At 46.3% G+C, this 18,319-nt stretch overlaps 1 protein-coding gene across 7 annotated transcripts in view; it reads left to right on the forward strand.

Annotated features, from left to right (window-relative positions):
- Nucleotides 1-15,192, forward strand: part of mon2 (MON2 homolog, regulator of endosome-to-Golgi trafficking) — a 40,262-nt gene extending 25,070 nt beyond the window's left edge. For 4 of the 7 annotated variants that reach the window (XM_080842661.1, XM_080842664.1, XM_080842662.1 and 1 more), the window contains exons 19-35: nt 86-176; nt 627-728; nt 2,107-2,217; nt 2,792-2,967; nt 3,494-3,656; nt 3,801-4,094; nt 4,496-4,694; nt 7,221-7,873; nt 8,906-9,049; nt 10,010-10,027; nt 10,588-10,716; nt 11,514-11,704; nt 11,858-11,918; nt 12,238-12,361; nt 12,639-12,846; nt 14,053-14,135; nt 14,497-15,192. In XM_080842661.1, the coding sequence (XP_080698787.1) occupies nt 86-176; nt 627-728; nt 2,107-2,217; nt 2,792-2,967; nt 3,494-3,656; nt 3,801-4,094; nt 4,496-4,694; nt 7,221-7,873; nt 8,906-9,049; nt 10,010-10,027; nt 10,588-10,716; nt 11,514-11,704; nt 11,858-11,918; nt 12,238-12,361; nt 12,639-12,846; nt 14,053-14,135; nt 14,497-14,660 (2,911 nt within the window). In that variant the 3' untranslated portion in view covers nt 14,661-15,192. The remainder of the gene's footprint in view (nt 1-85; nt 177-626; nt 729-2,106; nt 2,218-2,791; nt 2,968-3,493; nt 3,657-3,800; nt 4,095-4,495; nt 4,695-7,220; nt 7,874-8,905; nt 9,050-10,009; nt 10,028-10,587; nt 10,717-11,513; nt 11,705-11,857; nt 11,919-12,237; nt 12,362-12,638; nt 12,847-14,052; nt 14,136-14,496) is intronic. The other 3 variants (XM_080842663.1, XM_080842666.1, XM_080842667.1) reach the window with 1 other exon arrangement.
- Nucleotides 15,193-18,319: the final 3,127 nt, after the last annotated feature.

Consider the following 18,319-nt stretch of genomic DNA (forward strand, 5'->3'; position numbering starts at 1 on the left):
ACCCATCTCTCCAGGAGTCACTAGTGCACACCAGTAGCCAGACTCTGATTTTGTGTTCTCTAATGTGTGTGATGTGTGGCTTTAGGTACTTGGATGATGTATCCCTTCATCACCTGATAAATGCCCTCTGCTCTCTGTCCATGGAGGCTATGGAGATGGCCTTTGGGAATAACAAGGTGAGTAGGAATAGTGGGACCACAGTTCTACAATACCATGATTGCACTGCTTGGTTTGTGCGAGGTCTATTTAGTTTGTTAAGCACCTATTTAGTTTGTTAGTCTATTTAGTTTGTTAGTCTATTCAGTTTGTTAGTCTTTTTGGTTTGTTAAGCACCTATTTAGTTTGTTAGTCTATTTAGTTTGTTAGTTTATTTAGTTTGTAAAGCACCTATGTAGTTTGTTAGTCTATTCCGTTTTTTAGTCTACTAGTTTGTTAAGCACCTATTAAGTATGTTAGTCTATTCAGTTTGTTAGTCTATTCTGTTTGTTAAGCACCTATTTACTTTGCTAATCTATTCAGTTTGTCAATTTGTCTACTAATTTATTTCATGAACATGTTACTATCTCAAACGATTTGCTCTGTCATCTGAACACTTGTGATGCGTGTGTTCCCTGCGGTGGCTTCAGGAGCCTTCCCTCTTTGCGGTGGCTAAGCTCTTAGAGACGGGGCTGGTGAACATGGACCGCATCGAGATACTGTGGAGACCACTCACAGCTCATCTCCTGGAGGTGAGCTCTTTTAACAGCCTGTGTGTGTGTGTGTGTGTGTGTGTGACTGTGTGTGTGTGTGTGTGTGTGTGTGTGTGTGTGTGTGTGTGTGTGTGTGTGTGTGTGTGTGTGTGTGTGTGTGTGTGTGTGTGTGTGTGTGTGTGTGTGTGTGTGTGTGTGTGTGTGTGTGCGTGTGTGTTGTGCTGGGAAGGAGAAGAGCAGATGTGATGAGGTGGAGGGAAGTGTAATGAAGCTAATGTAGCTATGCATTTTTCCCCCCATTTGTGCTATGCTTAGTCAATCTATAGTTTAGCTTTGTGTAATGTGTGTTTTTGTCTTGTGTGTAATATTCAAACGGTTATATCCAAATTCCCCACCTGGAAGCGGTTGTTCATCGATCATTCTGTGTATGGGTGGTAGTCTTCAGGGTTTGAAAGGCTGTGTTTGTCTTTTTATCGGTATGTATGAAATGGTCGTCTTCATGCTGTCTCTCTTTCTGTCTTTCTTCCTATTGCACCCGTCGGGTTGTGCAGAAGGTAAGATCAGATTCTCTTCCCAATCTCTTATGTGGACATAGAAGGCCAGCAAGCTTATCCAGCCATGGCTTCTCTCCATTTGATGGACTGTCTTATCAGGATGTGATTTTTCTTCCATTTCACTTTTCACTTCAGTCATGATGACACAGTGGCGTGATTACATGTCATTTTTTATTATTAGTAAGAGTTATTTAACAGACCTACTCAGAAGTAGCAGAATGTGCGTCTTGTGTTTGAAATTCTTTCCAGAAAGGAATTCTTCACCAGCACTCTTCGTGTAAATCACTATGTACAATCAATCACATGAGAAATTGTCACTGAGCCCACACTGTGTGTTGCACTGTCAGAAATCGTCTTGGCACACCACAAGAGTGATTTGTTTATCAGCTGCAATGACGAGTGAGCTGATTCTGTCACTGGGTGTCAGTCATTCTCTTCTATCCACATCACTGACTGGAGGGCACCCCAAGGAAAAGCGACAAGGAGTCGCTTGCCTGTGTTTTCTCAGTTTGAAGTCTATCTGTCTGTCTGTCTCTGTCTGTCTCTGGTTAAACTCTATCCTGTCGGCTGTTTGTTAAGTCCCCGTCGCTTTATAAACGGCCTGTGTTTTCGTTTTTTGTTTGCCTCCTTTTCTCTGTGTGTTGTTTATCACAGTGTGTCAGTGTACGCTTCCTAATGTTGTTTTGTCTCGTCTCTCGAGTCTAGTCTTGTGTCTTGTTTTGCCTTTTGATGTGTTTGTATGCGGTTATTGTCTCTGGTGTCTTAAATCTCTTTCTATGTGTGTCTCTCTTTGTGTGTGTGTGTGTTTCTGAACACACTCCATACCCTTGTGTTTCTGTCTGCTTCTTCTGTTTCTCTTGTAGGTGTGTCAGCACCCTAACGCCCGTATGAGAGAGTGGGGCGCGGAGGCGGTGACCTCACTCATCAAAGCTGGCCTTTCGTACAAGCATGAGCCTCCGCTGTCCCAGAACCAGGTACTCTCTAGACCAGAACCGACTTCTTAGAGCAGCCGTATAGACCCCGGTTCCACCTTATTATTTTCTGGGACACACAGGTTTTTGTTTCTGAATTTCGTCATGCAACATCAAAGTGGTAATTGGGTGGTTTTCAGTGATTTTCAGATGTTTGAAGTCTTGTTTAAAGTCTGTTTCTCTCACTGAGCCGAGACTCACATTTTAAACTTGCCTTAGGTCCATAAGTAATTGATGTCATAGTCTCCCAGTGGCTGTCATGTGGCTGTTTACCGTCTGGACTCCCTGACTTCAGAGTCAGGCCCAATGAGGGTCAATGTAGACATTCATTTCCCTTTATTAAGCCTCATTATTGCATAGAGGTGCTGCGTGTGTGTGTGTGTGTGTGTGTGTGTGTGTGTGTGTGTGTGTCTGTGTGTCTGTGTGTCTGTGTGTGTGTTTGTCTCTGTGTGTGTTTGTCTCTGTGTGTGTGTGTGTGTGTGTCTGTGTGTGTGTGAGTGTTGTGCTCACGTGTGTGCGCGCATACGTGCACATGGTTATCGTTGGCCTGACCACTGTTCCTCTGCTCCTCCCATAGCGGTTGCAGCTGCTCCTGCTGAATCCGCTGAAGGAGCTCTCAAACGTGCTCCACGCCGACATCAGGCAGAAGCAGCTGGAATGTGTCCTGCAGATCCTGCAGAGTCAGGGGGACAGCCTGGGGCCCGGCTGGCCCCTGGTGCTTGGCGTCATCGGAGCCATCCGCAACGACCAAGGGTGAGGGGACAAATACCTCGAGAGGAGACGGAGCCAGAGACAGAATTGCTGTAGTGAATGATGCCCTTGTCTCTGTTCTCATGAAAGGCAGAGAAGGCCAGCATTATCAATTAGTTGATTTGGAACCACTGATTAGGAGCCAAGATCAAATAATAAGTCTTGTGAGGCTAGTTTTTCCAAACAATAATTTGGGTCGGTCTCGGACCGTATTAGATTACATTTTTGTTGGAGTGTCTCATTTTTGGAGCTCAATTTAGACTGACAGTATGCTCAATCCTCATCAGGAAAGCTTTAAATGCTCTCCCTGAGATTCCAGATGGAATGTGGAAAGAATCTCAGGAAAGCGTATATTCAAATGCTTGTGTGACACATAATTAGAATCGCATTAGCACGTCCACTAGCCTTCACCTTCAAAAAATAAACTGAGGTGCTTTAAATGTTCTTACCATGCCAATGTAAACTAACTTGGCTAATAAAATCTGATTCTTATTCTGATTCTGATTCTGATTCTGGTGTTTCATTTCAGAGAGTCCTTAATCCGAACAGCCTTCCAGTGCCTGCAGTTGGTGGTCACTGACTTCCTACCCACCATGCCTTGCACATGCCTCCAGATTGTAGTGGATGTTGCTGGCAGCTTCGGTCTTCAGAACCAAGAGCTCAACATTAGCCTCACCTCCATTGGCCTTCTGGTAAGAGGAACACCGCTGCAAAACAGGCTAGCACTAAAACCCGGTAAAATTTGTAATAACTAAAACAATTATTTGTGTTTAACCTAACTTTTAACCTGTCTCTGGCTCTGGCTCTGGCTCTCCCTCTTCCTCATTTCCCTGTAGTGGAACATCTCGGACTACTTCTTCCAGAGGGGAGAGACCATCACGGACGAGCTGGAGCGGGAGGAGGTCATGCTGGAGAAGCAAGCCAAGGAGAAGGGCGAGCCTCTCAACAGGCCATTCCACCCGGCGCCTCCCTTCGACTGCCTCTGGCTCTGTCTCTACGCCAAGCTGGGCGAGATGTGCGTGGACCCGCGGCCCGCCGTCCGCAAGAGCGCCGGACAGACCCTGTTCTCCACCATCGCCGCCCACGGCACACTCCTGCAGCAGCCCACCTGGCACATCGTTGTCTGGAAGGTAAAGGAGCCCCCTGTGACATCTAATCATGACCCCTGTGACCTCTAATCATGTCCCCTGTGACCCCTAATCATGACCCCTCCTCCTAGAGCTGACCAGGAGCACTGGCTGTATGAGCACATTGATTGTGTAGTGCTGACTGAACTCAGCGGGAAGTAGACTAATAATAATTATTATTATTTGTATAGAACCTTTCATACAAAACAATGCAGCTCAAAGTGCTTAACAGCAAAGGAATGACGTGAAAAAAGAAATTACATGCACAGTGATTCAAATAAAAATAGACATAAAATAAACATTAAACATAAACATTAGACTAGTGTGGGCGATAGTGGTTCAGGCGTACAGGAGTTGTATAGCAATCGGAAGGTTATTTCATTGTGTGTTTGCGTCTGTTGCAGGTGCTTTTCCATCTGCTGGACCGCGTGAGGAAGTCCTCAACCTCAGCCGACAAGGAGAAGATCGAGTCTGGGGGCGGGAACATCCTCATCCACCACTCACGGGACACGGCAGAGAAGCAGTGGGCGGAGACTTGGGTGCTCACTCTCGCTGGGGTGGCACGGATCTTCAACACCAGGAGATACCCTCTGCAGCAGCTAGGTGTGTGGACACAGATTTCAGGCCGAGAAAGATAGTATGTATGGGAGTGATTGCAGGCCTATTCAATGTCTGGAATGAAGATGTTGTAATGATTATTTATTGATTCTTTAAAAGCTTAACGTTTGTAGCATGATGTCCAATCACAGTGCCATGGTATTCAATCTGCAGTGTTCATCAGGGTGGTTTAAAAGAAACCTGAAATGATGACTCATCAGTTTTACACAAACCATACACAGTGAAGGTGCAGTCCAAGGACGTGCACGGGAATTTTGAATGGCAGTTGCTCTGCCCTGGAAAAAAGGTGCAACACATTATTTTTTTGACACCGCCGCTGCCACGCCCCCGTCATCTGATCGCAAATTTTGCCCATATCATTTGAAACTCTCACTAACCGTTGCTGCCACGCCCCCCGTCCCCTGATCGTAAATATATATACAGCGGGTAAAATAAGTATTGAACACGTCACCATTTTTCTCAGTAAATATATTTCCAAAGGTGCAATTGACATGAAATTTTCACCAGATGTTGGTAACAACCCAGGTAATCCAAACATACAAAGAAACCAAAACAAATTTGTTTAGAAATTAAGTTATGTCTAATAATATGAAATGACACAGGAAAAAAGTATTGAACACGCTAACTGATATGTATGGAATACTTTGTACAAAAGCCTTTGTAGCTAATGACAGCTTCAAGATGCTTCTTGTATGGAGAAACTACTTGTATGCATTGCTCAGATGTGAGTTTGGCCCATTCTTCCACACAAAAAGTCTTCAATTCTTGAAAGTTCCCTGGACCTCTTCCATGAACTCTGATCTTCAGTTCTTTCCATAGATTTTCAATTGGATTCAAGTCAGGTGATTGGCTTGGCCATTCTAGCAGCTTTATTTTCTTTCTCTGAAACCAATTGAGAGTTTTCTTGGCTGTTCATTGTCTTGCTGAAATGTCCACCCTTGTTTCATCTTCATCATCCTGGTAGATGGCAGCAGATTTTTTATTAAGAATGTCTTGATACATTTTTCCATTCATCCTTGCTTCAATTGTGTGACGTTTGCAAGTACCATATGCTGAAAAGCAGTCCCACACCATGATGTTCCCACCTCCAAACTTTACTGTTGGGATGATGTGCAGTGCCATGTCTCCTACAAACATGGGGTGCATTATGTCATCCAAAGAGTTCAATTTTTCTCTCATCTTACCAGACTATATTCTCCCAGTATTTCATAGGCTTGTCCAAATGTCGTGCTGTGAACTTTCAATGAGCTTCAACATGCTTTTTCTTCAGCAATGGAGTCTTATGTGGTGAGCGTGCACACAGGCCATGGCGGTTAGGTGCATTACTTATTATTTTCTTTTAAACAACTGTACCTGCAAATTCCAGGTCTTAATGAAGCTCTCCACGAGTGGTCCTTGGCTCTTTGACGACTCTTCTGATAATTATTTTCACTCCTCTGTCAGAAATCTTGCGAGGAGCACCTTGCATGGCTAGTTTATGGTGAAATGATGTTCTTTCCACTTCCGGATTATGGCCCTAACAGGGCTCACTGGAATATTCAGAAGTTTAGAAATGCGTCTGTAACCACAATGCCATCAGTTTGTTTTGCAACAATAAGGTTGCAATGGTCTTGAGAAAGCTCTTTGCTTATACCCATCATGCGATGCTTCTTGTGTGACACCTTGGTAATGAGACACCTTTTTATAGGCCATCAGTTGGGATATTAATTTGCACTGACTAGGGGCCGGATTGCTTTCTAATTACTGAAATATTCCAGCTGTTTTCTTGGCTTTCCATGCCTTTTTGCACATCCCTTTCTTCATGTGTTCAATACTTTTTTCCTGTGTTATTTCACATTAATACACATTACTTAATTTCTGAATGTATTTTTTTTTCTTTCCTTGTATGTATGGATTATTTGGGTTGTTAACAACATGCGGTGAAAGTTTCATGTGAAAAGCCCCTTTGGAAATATATTTACTGAGAAAAATGGCAAAGTGTTCAATACTTATTTCACCCGCTGTATATATCCTTCGGAAGGGCAACTTCAGTTGAGGAGGGCAAACGGGCAGTTGCCCGAGCAACCTTAGCCCACTCCTGTGCACGTCCCTGGTGCAGTCCACGATTCTAGTCCAGTACACTTTAGGACAGAATAACTGCTCTGCATAGTCCTTCGTAGTGGTTCAGACCGAGCCATAAATAATTCCAGCCAATCACCACATTGCCTCAGGGGTGTGGAAGGGAAAGGGTGTAATTTGAAATGCTGTTGAGTTCAGATATCAACAACCTTTCGCCAGAACTCTACCTTTAATTTACAATAGAGTGGTAGTAACTCACAGGGTCAAGGGAGATGGAAAATATTTATTACATTAGATACATGGAAAAAATGCAGTTCTGCAGTAACATGAACTCAGTGAACCTCACATTGCAGGTATAGGGGGGTTTGACCATAGTGGGAAGAAATAAGGCACGTGTTCAAGACTATCTTGCTCACATCTGGCTTCTTTCTTTCTGGCTTTCTTCTTCCCCAGGTGATTTCTTCAAGGCCTGGGAGGTGCTCCTGGACCACATCCAGTCGGCTGCCCTCAGCAAGAACAACGAGGTCTCGCTGGCCGCCCTCAAGAGCTTCCAGGAGATCCTGCAGATCGTCACCCCCGTCAAGGACACGGAGAAACCCGAACCCCTCGCCGCCATGTGCGTGCCCCCCGTGCTCGTGGACCCGCTGGCGATCCCCGGCCCCGGCAGACCCCTGCTGCGCTCGGACTCGTTGGCCGAGCGTCTGGCCCAGCGCTACATGAACAGCGCCCAGGCCCAGCCGCCCCTGCCGCCGCCCGGTGGCGCGGAGGAGCTGGACGACTCGGCCCTGTGGTGGTCGGCCTGGAACACGTGGTACCGCACGGGCACCGAGTGCACGCGGCCGCCACCGCCCGGCGCCGACAAGCCCTCCTTCATCCCCAGCCAGCCCTTCCTAACGGCGCTGGTGCAGATCTTCCCCGCGCTCTACCAGCACGTCAAGAGCGGCTTCAGCATGGAGGACCTGCGCAAGCTGGGCGTCATCCTGCACGGCGCCGTCTCCGTGCCCATTAGCTCCGACGCCTCGCCCTTCATCCTGCCCTCGTACACCGAGGCCGTGCTCACCAGCCTGCAGGAGGCCGTGCTCACCGCCCTCGACGTCCTGCAGAAGGTGCCGTGTGTGTGTGTGTGTGTGTGTGTGTGTGTGTGTGTGTGTGTGTGTGTGTGTGTGTGTGTGTGTGTGTGTGTGTGTGTGTGTGTGTGTGTGTGTGTGTGTGTGTGTGTGTGTGTGTGTGTGTGTGTGTGTGTGTGTGCCGTGCCACCTCGAACACACACATTAGTTCACACATGTTTAGTTCATCCTGCCCCCTTACACCGAGACCGTGCTTACCAGCCTGCAGGAGGTCGTGCTCACTGCCCTCGGCCTCCTGCAGAAGGTGCCGTACTGTAAACTCAGAGAAAACACTGTGTTTCTTTAACTCTATTTACTGGTTCAACTTCATGTTAATCAGCACAACACACACACCACAACCTCCCAGGTACAACATCCGGTCCCTATCAAAGTAAAAGTATTATCACCGGAAATACATAGTTAACACGTACCACCTCGAACACACACATTAGTTCACACATGTTTAGTTGCTTAGAAACTATGTATTATTTGTATATTAATATATTCCTGCACACCCACACATACAAAGACAAGAACATCTGTGAAAACACACACACACTCTTACGTATGCAGTCGCAAACATGGGAAACTTTATGGGAGTCATGGGAAACCCCTACACAGTCAGGAGTAGATGCTCTCGCACACAAAACACCTGAACACCCCCTCACAAGCCACTGCGTTCTCGCAAACTGATACGGAATACTGGGAACTGATTTATGATCAAAAAGATGGAATCCAGTGGTTATATGACTCCTCTGCTAAACCAGCTGGAGTTGAACCACCTCTCCCAGCTGTCCTGTGATTCCCACAGTCCTGGCTAGGAAACTCTATATTTTCATGTGAAAATACATACTGTGTTAAGAATGTGAACTATGGGAGTGTCCTCGTATGCATGTCTGTGTCTGTGTCTGTGTCGTCTGTGTCTGTGTCTGTGTCTGTCTGTGGGTAAGGGTTAGGGTTAGTTTGTGTATGTGTGTGTGTATGTGTGGCATTGATGTCTGAATGTAAGTGTTGTCCACTTTCCCATGGCAGGCCATTTGTGTGGGGCCGGAGACCCTGCAGGTGATGTACCCTGCCATCTTCGAGCAGCTGCTGCTGTTTGTGGAGTTCTCCTGCAAGCCTCCGCAGTACGGCAAAGTGGAGACCAAACACGTGGCCAACGCTAAATACAACCAGGTGGGTGGCCACGTGACAACTACCTCTCTGCTCCGGTGCTCTTGGTTGCCCTCTCTGCTAGGTTTTGTAGGCCATGAGTGTTTCCCGACAGGCCTCTCCCCTGAGCTGTGTGTGTGTGTGTGTGGTGTGTGTGGTGTGTGTGGTGTGTGTGGTGTGTGTGGTGTGTGTGGTGTGTGTGTGAGTGTGTGTGTGTGTGTGTTCTGTCCAGCGTCCCCTTTCTCTTTGCCCTCACATTGCATCAAGTGTTTTATTTGTGTATTTCCTTGCTTCACAGTAGTGGTTGTGTTGACTGTCATAGAGAGAGAGAGCTCTAGACCAGAAATAGTTGTTCACGTGAGCTCTCGTGGTGCGTAGAGTTACCAAATTGAGATGTTGAGTGTCCTACATCTCTATGAGGTGAGTATTGTAGAGATATGGATCCGTTTCTCTTAGCTGGATTTGTAGATGAAAAAACACATCCCTGATGTAAACTTTGAATCCATGTGCCCCCTGAGTACTGGCTCCTTTCGGTTCCTCTTCCTGGTTCTGATGTCACAATGGTACAAAGAAGCCCATTGACACCACAGTGCTTTCCTCCACAACTTTGCTACAACATCCTAGTTGCAGTGTCACATACCAACGTGTCGATGCTTAATTCTCCGCTAAGTATTGATCGGCCTTCGTTCAGTGCCACGGTGTGAAGAGTGACATAGCTGAGTTGCTGCAGCAATGCACTGTCTGAACTGAATTTAACAACCGACCAAATGGCCAGATAAACGTGTCTGTTTCCGTGTCCGTTTCCGTAGCTAAAGTCCGTATTTAAATCCACTGCACATCTGTCTTTATTTGATGTCGTCAGTTGGTCAAGCGGTTCAATACTTGTATTGGCACTGGACTGTCTGTAGTGGCCAGTAAAGGAGTTAACGGTTGTTCACTCTTCTCTCATTCTGTTTTCTGTACTACTCAATGGATCCACTTAAGATCCAACTGTTTGCACCGGTGAGTCTCCATTCCGTCAGTCCCCCTCTAGCTACACAAGCTTAGCTGAATGGTAACACTGCTAGTCGAGGGATTTCACCTTCTCTTGTCCTCCTCCTCCTCCTCCTCCTCCTCCTCCTCCTCCTCTTCTGTCCTCCATAACTCACATATGTCTGTCTCTGTCTCTGTCTCTCTCACTCTTACCCTCTGTCTCTCTCTCTTTCTCTTTTTGTGCTCTCTCTGTCTGCCTATCACTATTCATTCTAACTCTTGTACATATGGACTTTACTTTGGGATTTTGGTCTTGACTGCGTTTGCATGCTTTGCTGTTTTGAATCTATGCCACCTTACTGATTGTGATCCTTATTTTTTTGCCCTGTCAGCACATGAAGGTATATGGATTTATTCTGTCCTGTCATAAACAAAGTCAACCCTTATGAACACAAGATTCTCTCTCTCTCTGTCTCTCTCACTCCCATCTCTCCACCCCCGCCTGTCTCTCTCTCTTTCTCTCTCTCTCTCTCTCTCTCTCTCTCTCTCTCTCTCTCTCTCTCGCTATCTGTATTCTTTTTTTCCTACAGGCTGAATGGGTGGCCTTAAACTATGTGCCCTTTGCTGAAAGGTCTCTTGAAGTAGTGGTAGACTTGTACCACAAGACTGCTTGCCACAAGGCGGTCATTAACGAGAAAGTTCTTCAAAACATCATCAAGGTAAGCCCCCCTATTCACAGCGCTCATTATTGCATCCGGTTTAGTGCGCATAGGCTGCATGTGTAGCAGCCTAGCCAGTATGCATTTCCTGTTGTCTATACAAAAAAGGGGGCACAAAAACAAAAGGCTGTGATTCATAGTTTAATGATACAGAGACGCGCGCACACACACAGAGCACTCATACAGACAGCTGTGTCAGTTTAATTGCTGTTATTACGGCATGTGCGCGGTGATTGGAGTCGTGCGAACCTCCGAGGGTGGTAGTCAGAAGCAGTGAAATCACTACGTGCGGGACGGCAGATGTCCAGAGGCTGGGAGGCGTGAGAAAGGCCAGGCTGGATGTCGGGGGGGGGGGGGGGGGGGGGGGGTAGCGTGCGAGGCCTCCACACCCCGCCGCAGCCTGAGGAGGGAGCAGGAGTCACACACACGAGGAGAGCCTCCCTGTCCACACGCGGTGTTACTAATGCCCCAGTTATTATTCTCAGCCGCACACCCTGCTGCCCTTCATCCTTACCTCTGTCTACACTGTGTCTCTGCTCTCTTAACCCTTCCACAACTCCTGTTGTGATCTCCTCCTCATGCTCCCTGACTCTCTATCTTTTTTTGTTTTGGCTTTCTGGTTTGACCTTGCCTGTTTTTTCTTCTTCTTTTGTTCCTAATTCCAATACCCTTCATGCTTGCATTAACTCTCCTTCACATTCACTCACGCCATTCTCTCTTTCTCTCTCGCTCTCTCTCTCTTTCTCTCTCTCTTCCTCTCTCTCTCTTTCCTTCCTCCTCCTCCTCCCTGTCTCTAGACCCTTCGGATGCCGCTGGGCCTGAAGTACGCCTGCCCTGCGGAGAGCACGTGGAAGCTGGCCGTCTCCTCGCTGCTCAAAGTGCTCTCAATCGGCCTCCCCGTCGCCCGCCAACACGCCTCCTCCGGCAAATTTGATACCATGTGGCCAGAGCTTGCCGGCGCCTTCGAAGATTTCTTGTTCACCAAAAGGTACGTGGGCTGCCACAGCTCCACCAGATAAACCCTGAATATGTATCGACATCAGCACCGTGAGACAATAGGGCGCAGCACAGGTCGGATTACACTGACATTATATTACATACCAGCCTGTTCCAGCATGTTCCCCCTTTCTCTTTTGTCCAGCACGCCTCCGGATAACCTGTCCATCCAGGAGTTCCAGAAAAACGAAGCAGTCGATGTTGAGGTATTGTCTCTACATTGACGTGGACTTTTGTGCTGACTTCCCATTGTCTACACCGTAGTAGGTCTCAACATCACTTGGGGGAGATGATTCCCTGTAACCTGTGATCTGTAATGTTAACCACGATATAACGATGTAACGTTAACCACGATATAACCTGCAAACACCCAACTCCCTGTGTACATGTTCTCCCTATGTGTATTGTTTTTACTGTGATTCATGTATGTATGTTTGTGAGTAAAGTGAAGTGTATAAGCTACTGGATGACCTTAATTTCCCTCGGGATCAATAAAGTATCCATCTATCTATCTATCTGTCACAGGTGGTGCAGCTGATCAGCACAGAGATTTTGCCGTTCGCCAACTTCATCCCCAAAGATTTTGTTGCCCAGATCATGGCAATGCTCAACAGAGGCTCCATCCACTCTCAGTCCTCGTCTTTCACTGGTGAGCTGCATTCAAAAGTAACACAACCCCCCCCTCACATTCAAATAGCCTCCTCAGCTCACTGCACTTTTATGCAGCTTTTTTACTTCATGGATATTACTGTGTATAATCTTCTACATCAAGGGCTGTGTAATTTAAGTTTGTGCAGAGCAATGCATTTTGGGGGGGTATACTCCAAACCCATATAAGCCTTTTTTGTGTGCCTATATAATTGCTGCCATTGTATGCTGTGTCTGACTGTGACAACATTCCCCGCCCACGCTTGTGTGGCTCGCAGAGGCCGAGATTGACATCCGGATGCGAGAGGATTTCTCCAAGGTGTGCTTCGAGACGCTGCTGCAGTTCTCCTTCAGCAACAAGGTGTCCACGCCGCAGGAGGGCTACATCTCGCGCATGGCGCTGTCGGTGCTGCTGCAGCGGGCGCAGGACGTGCTGCGGCGCTATGTGGATGACGAGAGGCTGAGCGGGCGCTGCCCACTGCCCAGGTGAGGCGCCGCTCGCATGGGTCTGTTGCTTCAACACACATAAAGGCCACACACACACACACACACACAGACACAGACACACACACACACACACACACACACACACACACACACACAGACACAAAAAAAGTTCCAGGTAGACATAAAGAGGCATATACACACACATAAACTCATAAATCAATAAATTCCCATAGAAATACATCAACATTCCCATAGAGATCCTCAACGTCGTGTACTGGGCAGACAAATACATCACCTTTTATAAGTTGCTCACATCCATAATCACACACATACACTAATGCAAACATTACATTCCATGTAAGGACTGTACATCAATTCTATGTTACACGCACATACACCCACATACACACACACACACACACACACACACAGACTCAATATGTTGTGCTCACTCACTTCAAGCTCCCACATGATACACATACACCCACGCACACCCACTCGCACATACATAACATAATACATGGACATACATAGGCACTGCATACTCTCATATCCCTACATAATCCTCTCTCACACTGACTCATGTACAAACACACTCCATACATACACTCTCAGCTAGAGCCGAGGGTTGATGCATTGGTAAGTACTTTGGCATTGCCCTCGGGCAGCTGTATCATGTCAGACACTGCAGTTCTACTGGCTGTCAACAGTGAATATCCCCTATTGTGGGTACTAACAGTGGATGTCTGTGAAAGAGAGAGTGTGGATGTGTGGGTGTGTGGGTGGGTGTGGGTGTGGGTGTGGGTGTGGGTGTGGGTGTGGGTGTGGGTGTGGGTGTGGGTGTGTGTGGGTGTGTGTGTGTGTGTGTGTGTGTGTGTGTGTGTGTGTGTGTGTGTCTGTGTGTGTGTGTGTGTGTGGGTGGGTGGGTGTGGGGTGCAGACACCTACTAGCATAACAGCTCTCTCACTGTATCTTTCTCAGTGCACAGAGGATGAAGCTTGATTGCCATCTGCTCAGGTTAATGCCATTTGCATCATTCGCGCCTGCACTGTTTTTACCCTTCCATCCATCGTTTTATTTCGCCCCCCCACCCCCCCCCCCCCCCCCCCCCCCCTTGTTGACACGTCCAATGGCTGTTTATCGTTTCCCTCTGAGTTGATGCGATGTGTACTAATCGTCAAGCCAAATATTAAGAGGGTTGGATTAGATTCTGTCAGCCTGATCATCTTGTTATCTTCCCTCTAGGCAACAAGTCACGGAAATCATCTTTGTCTTAAAAGCAGTTAGCACTCTAATGGACTCACTTAAAAAGACCCAGCCAGAGAATGGTGAGTAATTTAAGGATTTGACTTAGAGTTTGAGTAGATAATGATAAATGTTCAAGCAAAAGGATGTACTACATAATGTCTCTAATGACGGTGGTTAAATAAATCGTTTCTAAAAGTGATATTGAGAACTGGGTGTAGAGAGCCGACATACAGCATATAGGTACCAATACTGTTCAGTCCTCATAAACGTCAGGCTCCCCTGAAGCAGAGCAGTGGTAAAATGTCCCAGATGGAGAGTTATTTCAGCTTTCAACTGTATCATGGAATTTAACAGTATGTTTGATGTGGTCTCTCATCTGTTCTCTCTTTCTCCTCATCCTCCATCTCTCTCTCTCTCTCTTGCTCTCTCTCTGCTGTCTAGTGGACGGAAACACCTGGGCCCAGGTGATAGCGCTGTACCCCACGCTGGTGGAATGCATCACTTGTTCCTCCTCGGAGGTCAGCTCAGCTCTCAAGGAGGCCCTGGGGCCCTTCAAAGACTTTATGCAGCCCCCCGTGTCCAAAGTGCAGAACGGGGAGTCCTGACCAGCCACCCCTCGCCCCCCCCTCAGACCGGGATCAGGAGGAGGGAGGACTTTTTAAATTACTTGAGGGGGTAAAAAAAAAGTTGAATGTGTCCTTACTACGCCACAGGAGCGGACTCTGATCTCCCACGAGCCTGTTTGAAGGACAGTAACCCATAGCAACCGCCGTGGCAAATGGTATTGAACGCTCCGCGATCAAGGGTTGACCTTCATCACCATAAGCTTCTCAAACACATTGATGACCCATTCCCAATGGCTGGACTCACAGTTCATTAACTGCTACAGTACATTTGCAGTGTTTTTTTTTTCTTTTCTTTTCTGCAAGGGGAGTTGATGTACAGTGTGTGTGTGGTGATAAGTGTTAACGATGTAAGTCAGAATGAATTATCTGGGCTTTATTCATCTTTGAAATGGAGAAGAAGAAAAAAAACAGCGAACAAAGAAACGTGTGAAAGAAGAAGGCTCTTTTGTGGTGGACACTTTTTGACCACACAGGATTTTATGCAAGATCTTACTGTAACATTCCATGTCATCTTTAGTCTGCTTGAGAAGGGTGTGTCCTTGTGTGTTTAAAATAAATGGGAAAAAAGTTCTACAAGCTTGGTGTTCGATATGATGAAGTACAATCTTTTCCACACATCTTCCCTCCATCTGTCGGTAGTCAAATGCAGCAATGTTCAGAGATGATTGAATGGTTAAATCCTATGAATGGATGGTGAGCTCACATGTTTAAATTGTACTGAGTACCAGATGACAAGGCTATTCTCCAGGTTATCATATTTTCCTCCTTGCTCTCAAAATTAAACCCCCCTAATCTGCAGCATAGCACAGGCACAGTAAATCCAGGCAGCATGTGGTGGGACTAATGCTGAAATTCATCAATGGTTGTGCCTTACATTCATATGTCAAATCTACTGTATATGTTATGTAAATCTATTAAATGCTGTGTTTGTGCATGTTGGAATATGATGAAACTATATTGTTTCACATACTTAGGGTAGTCGGCTTTAATTGGCTGCAAGGTCATAATCGAGCTACCTTGGTGTTTGGTTTTTACGGTTCAAAATTTAAATTCTTGGACTGGAAACTAATAGGAAATAACTTTTTAATACATGGTAATACAATGTAACCACCATCTTTACTCCTACTACTACCACTACTATTTTGTTTTTACCATTACGTCTACTATTATTATCATTACAACTGGTGTTATTCTTAACCATTATCATTTACTGTACAACGGTAAATTGATTGGTCTTGTAATGGTGGAACATATCAGATATCTAGTATGTTATCTGTATTCTCGCTAGAAGCAGTAGGAGTAGTAGCAGGTCATGTGAGGGGAAGGGCGAATTGTAGGGAGGTTGGCAGAGGGGTGGAGAGAGCAACGGAGCCATAGGCGGGGTTATCGTGCTACTTCAATTGCGCCTTTGAGCACACCGAGAAAAATCGTAAGGGAAGCGGGAGAGACGGAAGGAAGAAGTGTACCTCTGCGATTTATTCAGGCAAACGAGGCCATTCTTTTCCCCCTTAGTTGAATTTTACGGATTTTTGAGGATCTTCATTCTTGGTGCGCCATGTACTGGCTGAGGTAGTAGTTTGTGCTGTTGGTTGGGATGTGACATTGCCCGCTATGGAGATGACTGCGCAAGCTACTGCCTTGCTAGTGCTGGTGGAGATCGACTTCAGACGAAGGAACGACTTCAATTTACATGATTATAATTCTGAGATCTTATCGACAACTGTTCGGGTTTCCGTTTGACGTGTGCTACGGTATTTATGCTCATGTTCACAATTGAACGGTTTCGGGTGCACCGCGTGTGTGGATTGCACGAGTGCTTGATTAAGGAAGCGGTAGGTGTTGTGTGGTATCTTCTCGTAAAATAAATTACTGGTTACTGGAATCAATGATTCTTTGTGTTTTAACTTTAACTGTGCTTACCTAACACATAATTTACTAAATGGGTGACGAAGGGATTTTCACACTGCACTTAATAATTCTAAATCAATCTCTTGCTTCCAGACGCCGACTTTTGAATGACTTAAATAGTTGCATCCGTTTTGACTAGCCCTTGAATCTTTCATTTGTCATCATAAAGTGCTTTGTTATGTAGCTCACAAGAACTGAGACCAATTTCCCTGAAACAATTGTGAGAGTGAAACAGGGCCATTCATTTTCATAGATATTTGATTTTATCCCCAGGCTCTGTCGCTGCCTCCAATCTGTAAAGCATGTAGGTCATGGTACTGTTGCTAAGAAGAGAGTTGTGACGTGGCCGCATTGCCTACCCGCTAAGGTAATGTTCTGCGTGTGTGATGTCCGGTGTTAATACTTCGCATACCCAAAGGTGTTTGGTCCTTGTGAACAGCTGGACTGGACATCTGAATACAAACTCAAATTAGTGTTTGTTATAGGGAATTTGTCAGGCTGAGGTCAATGAATGTCCTGGAGGAACAGGGAGCCTTTGAAAAATGCGCACAATGTGGATCCTCTGACGTCTCTGACTGCATCCACGTGGTGCTCTTTAACCCTAGATCCCCCTCCCCCAACAGACACACACACACACACACACACACACGTGTCTAGGCTCGGAGGTATTTATTCCACAGATGCTGCATGAAAGCAGGAGGCAGATAGTAATGACTGTACCCACTATGTGACCCATCAGCTGACTTCCATGGCAGTATGGAATGGGAGGGGGGATTTCAGCAGAGGGCCGGCAAACAGTAAAGTCAATGCTCAACATAGCTTTGAGTTTCATCTTGTGCATTGCACAGGGAAATATCTAAAACGGTAGGTGATGGTGTGGTGGTGTTCAGCACCAACAGGCCTGCTTGTGTTGGGGGTGGGGTGGGAAGGGAGGAGTCCTGACACCCATTCCCCCGGCCCTATCTTGCCCATAATGTTCACGCAGTTGGCCAAGCAGACAGAAGTTATGGGGGCGGGTATGCAGTCCATCCAGCCCCCGTTCTGTCTTCTGTTGACATTCCCCTTTTGGCCCGGCTGGAGATAAATCAGTCCGGGGCTATTAAAGCCAGAGACCGTAAATTGGAGTCCCCCGCGCCAAGCCCCTGGTGGAAATCTGCCCGCTCCGATTATTATTGCAGCTGTATGCTGAAAGCTGGACCTTGCGTTGAAAGCATACATTTTTCTAATGCTTTCAAATTGCTGGTCCTACGTGTCGTCTGTGTACATTAGACCCATGAAACGAGATGGGGGAGGAACATGTCTTCATATCACCATTGTTTATAAGGCTTTGTCAAAAATAGTGTATTTTCTTTTTTAAGGTAAAGCTGACCTACCATAACCAAACGTTATAAACTATCAAAGGTATTGAGGGGATGTAATGGCTCTGAACAGGGAAAACACATTTATTCCTGGTATAATTAAAGATCTCCTCCCTTGGGGTGTGTGTGGGGGGGGGGGGGGTGAGAGGCAGATGAGTGATTGGTCTGGTGGACTTTGTTGGTTGCCAGGCTGCGATGAGGAAGGTTTTCTTTTCCACAAACCTGACTCCACCTTACCCAGAGAGATGGCATTAGCAAAGCAAAAGCGAATATATATGAGACGAGAAAGAAAGACCTTCTGGATTACATCACTTTAAAAGTCCATTAGTTAGTATTTGTCATGGATGAGTATTTCTTCCAACTGTTATGTTA

This window comes from Sprattus sprattus (assembly GCF_963457725.1).
Source record: "Sprattus sprattus genome assembly, chromosome: 7".
In the NCBI taxonomy this organism is placed as follows: Eukaryota; Metazoa; Chordata; class Actinopteri; order Clupeiformes; family Clupeidae; genus Sprattus; species Sprattus sprattus.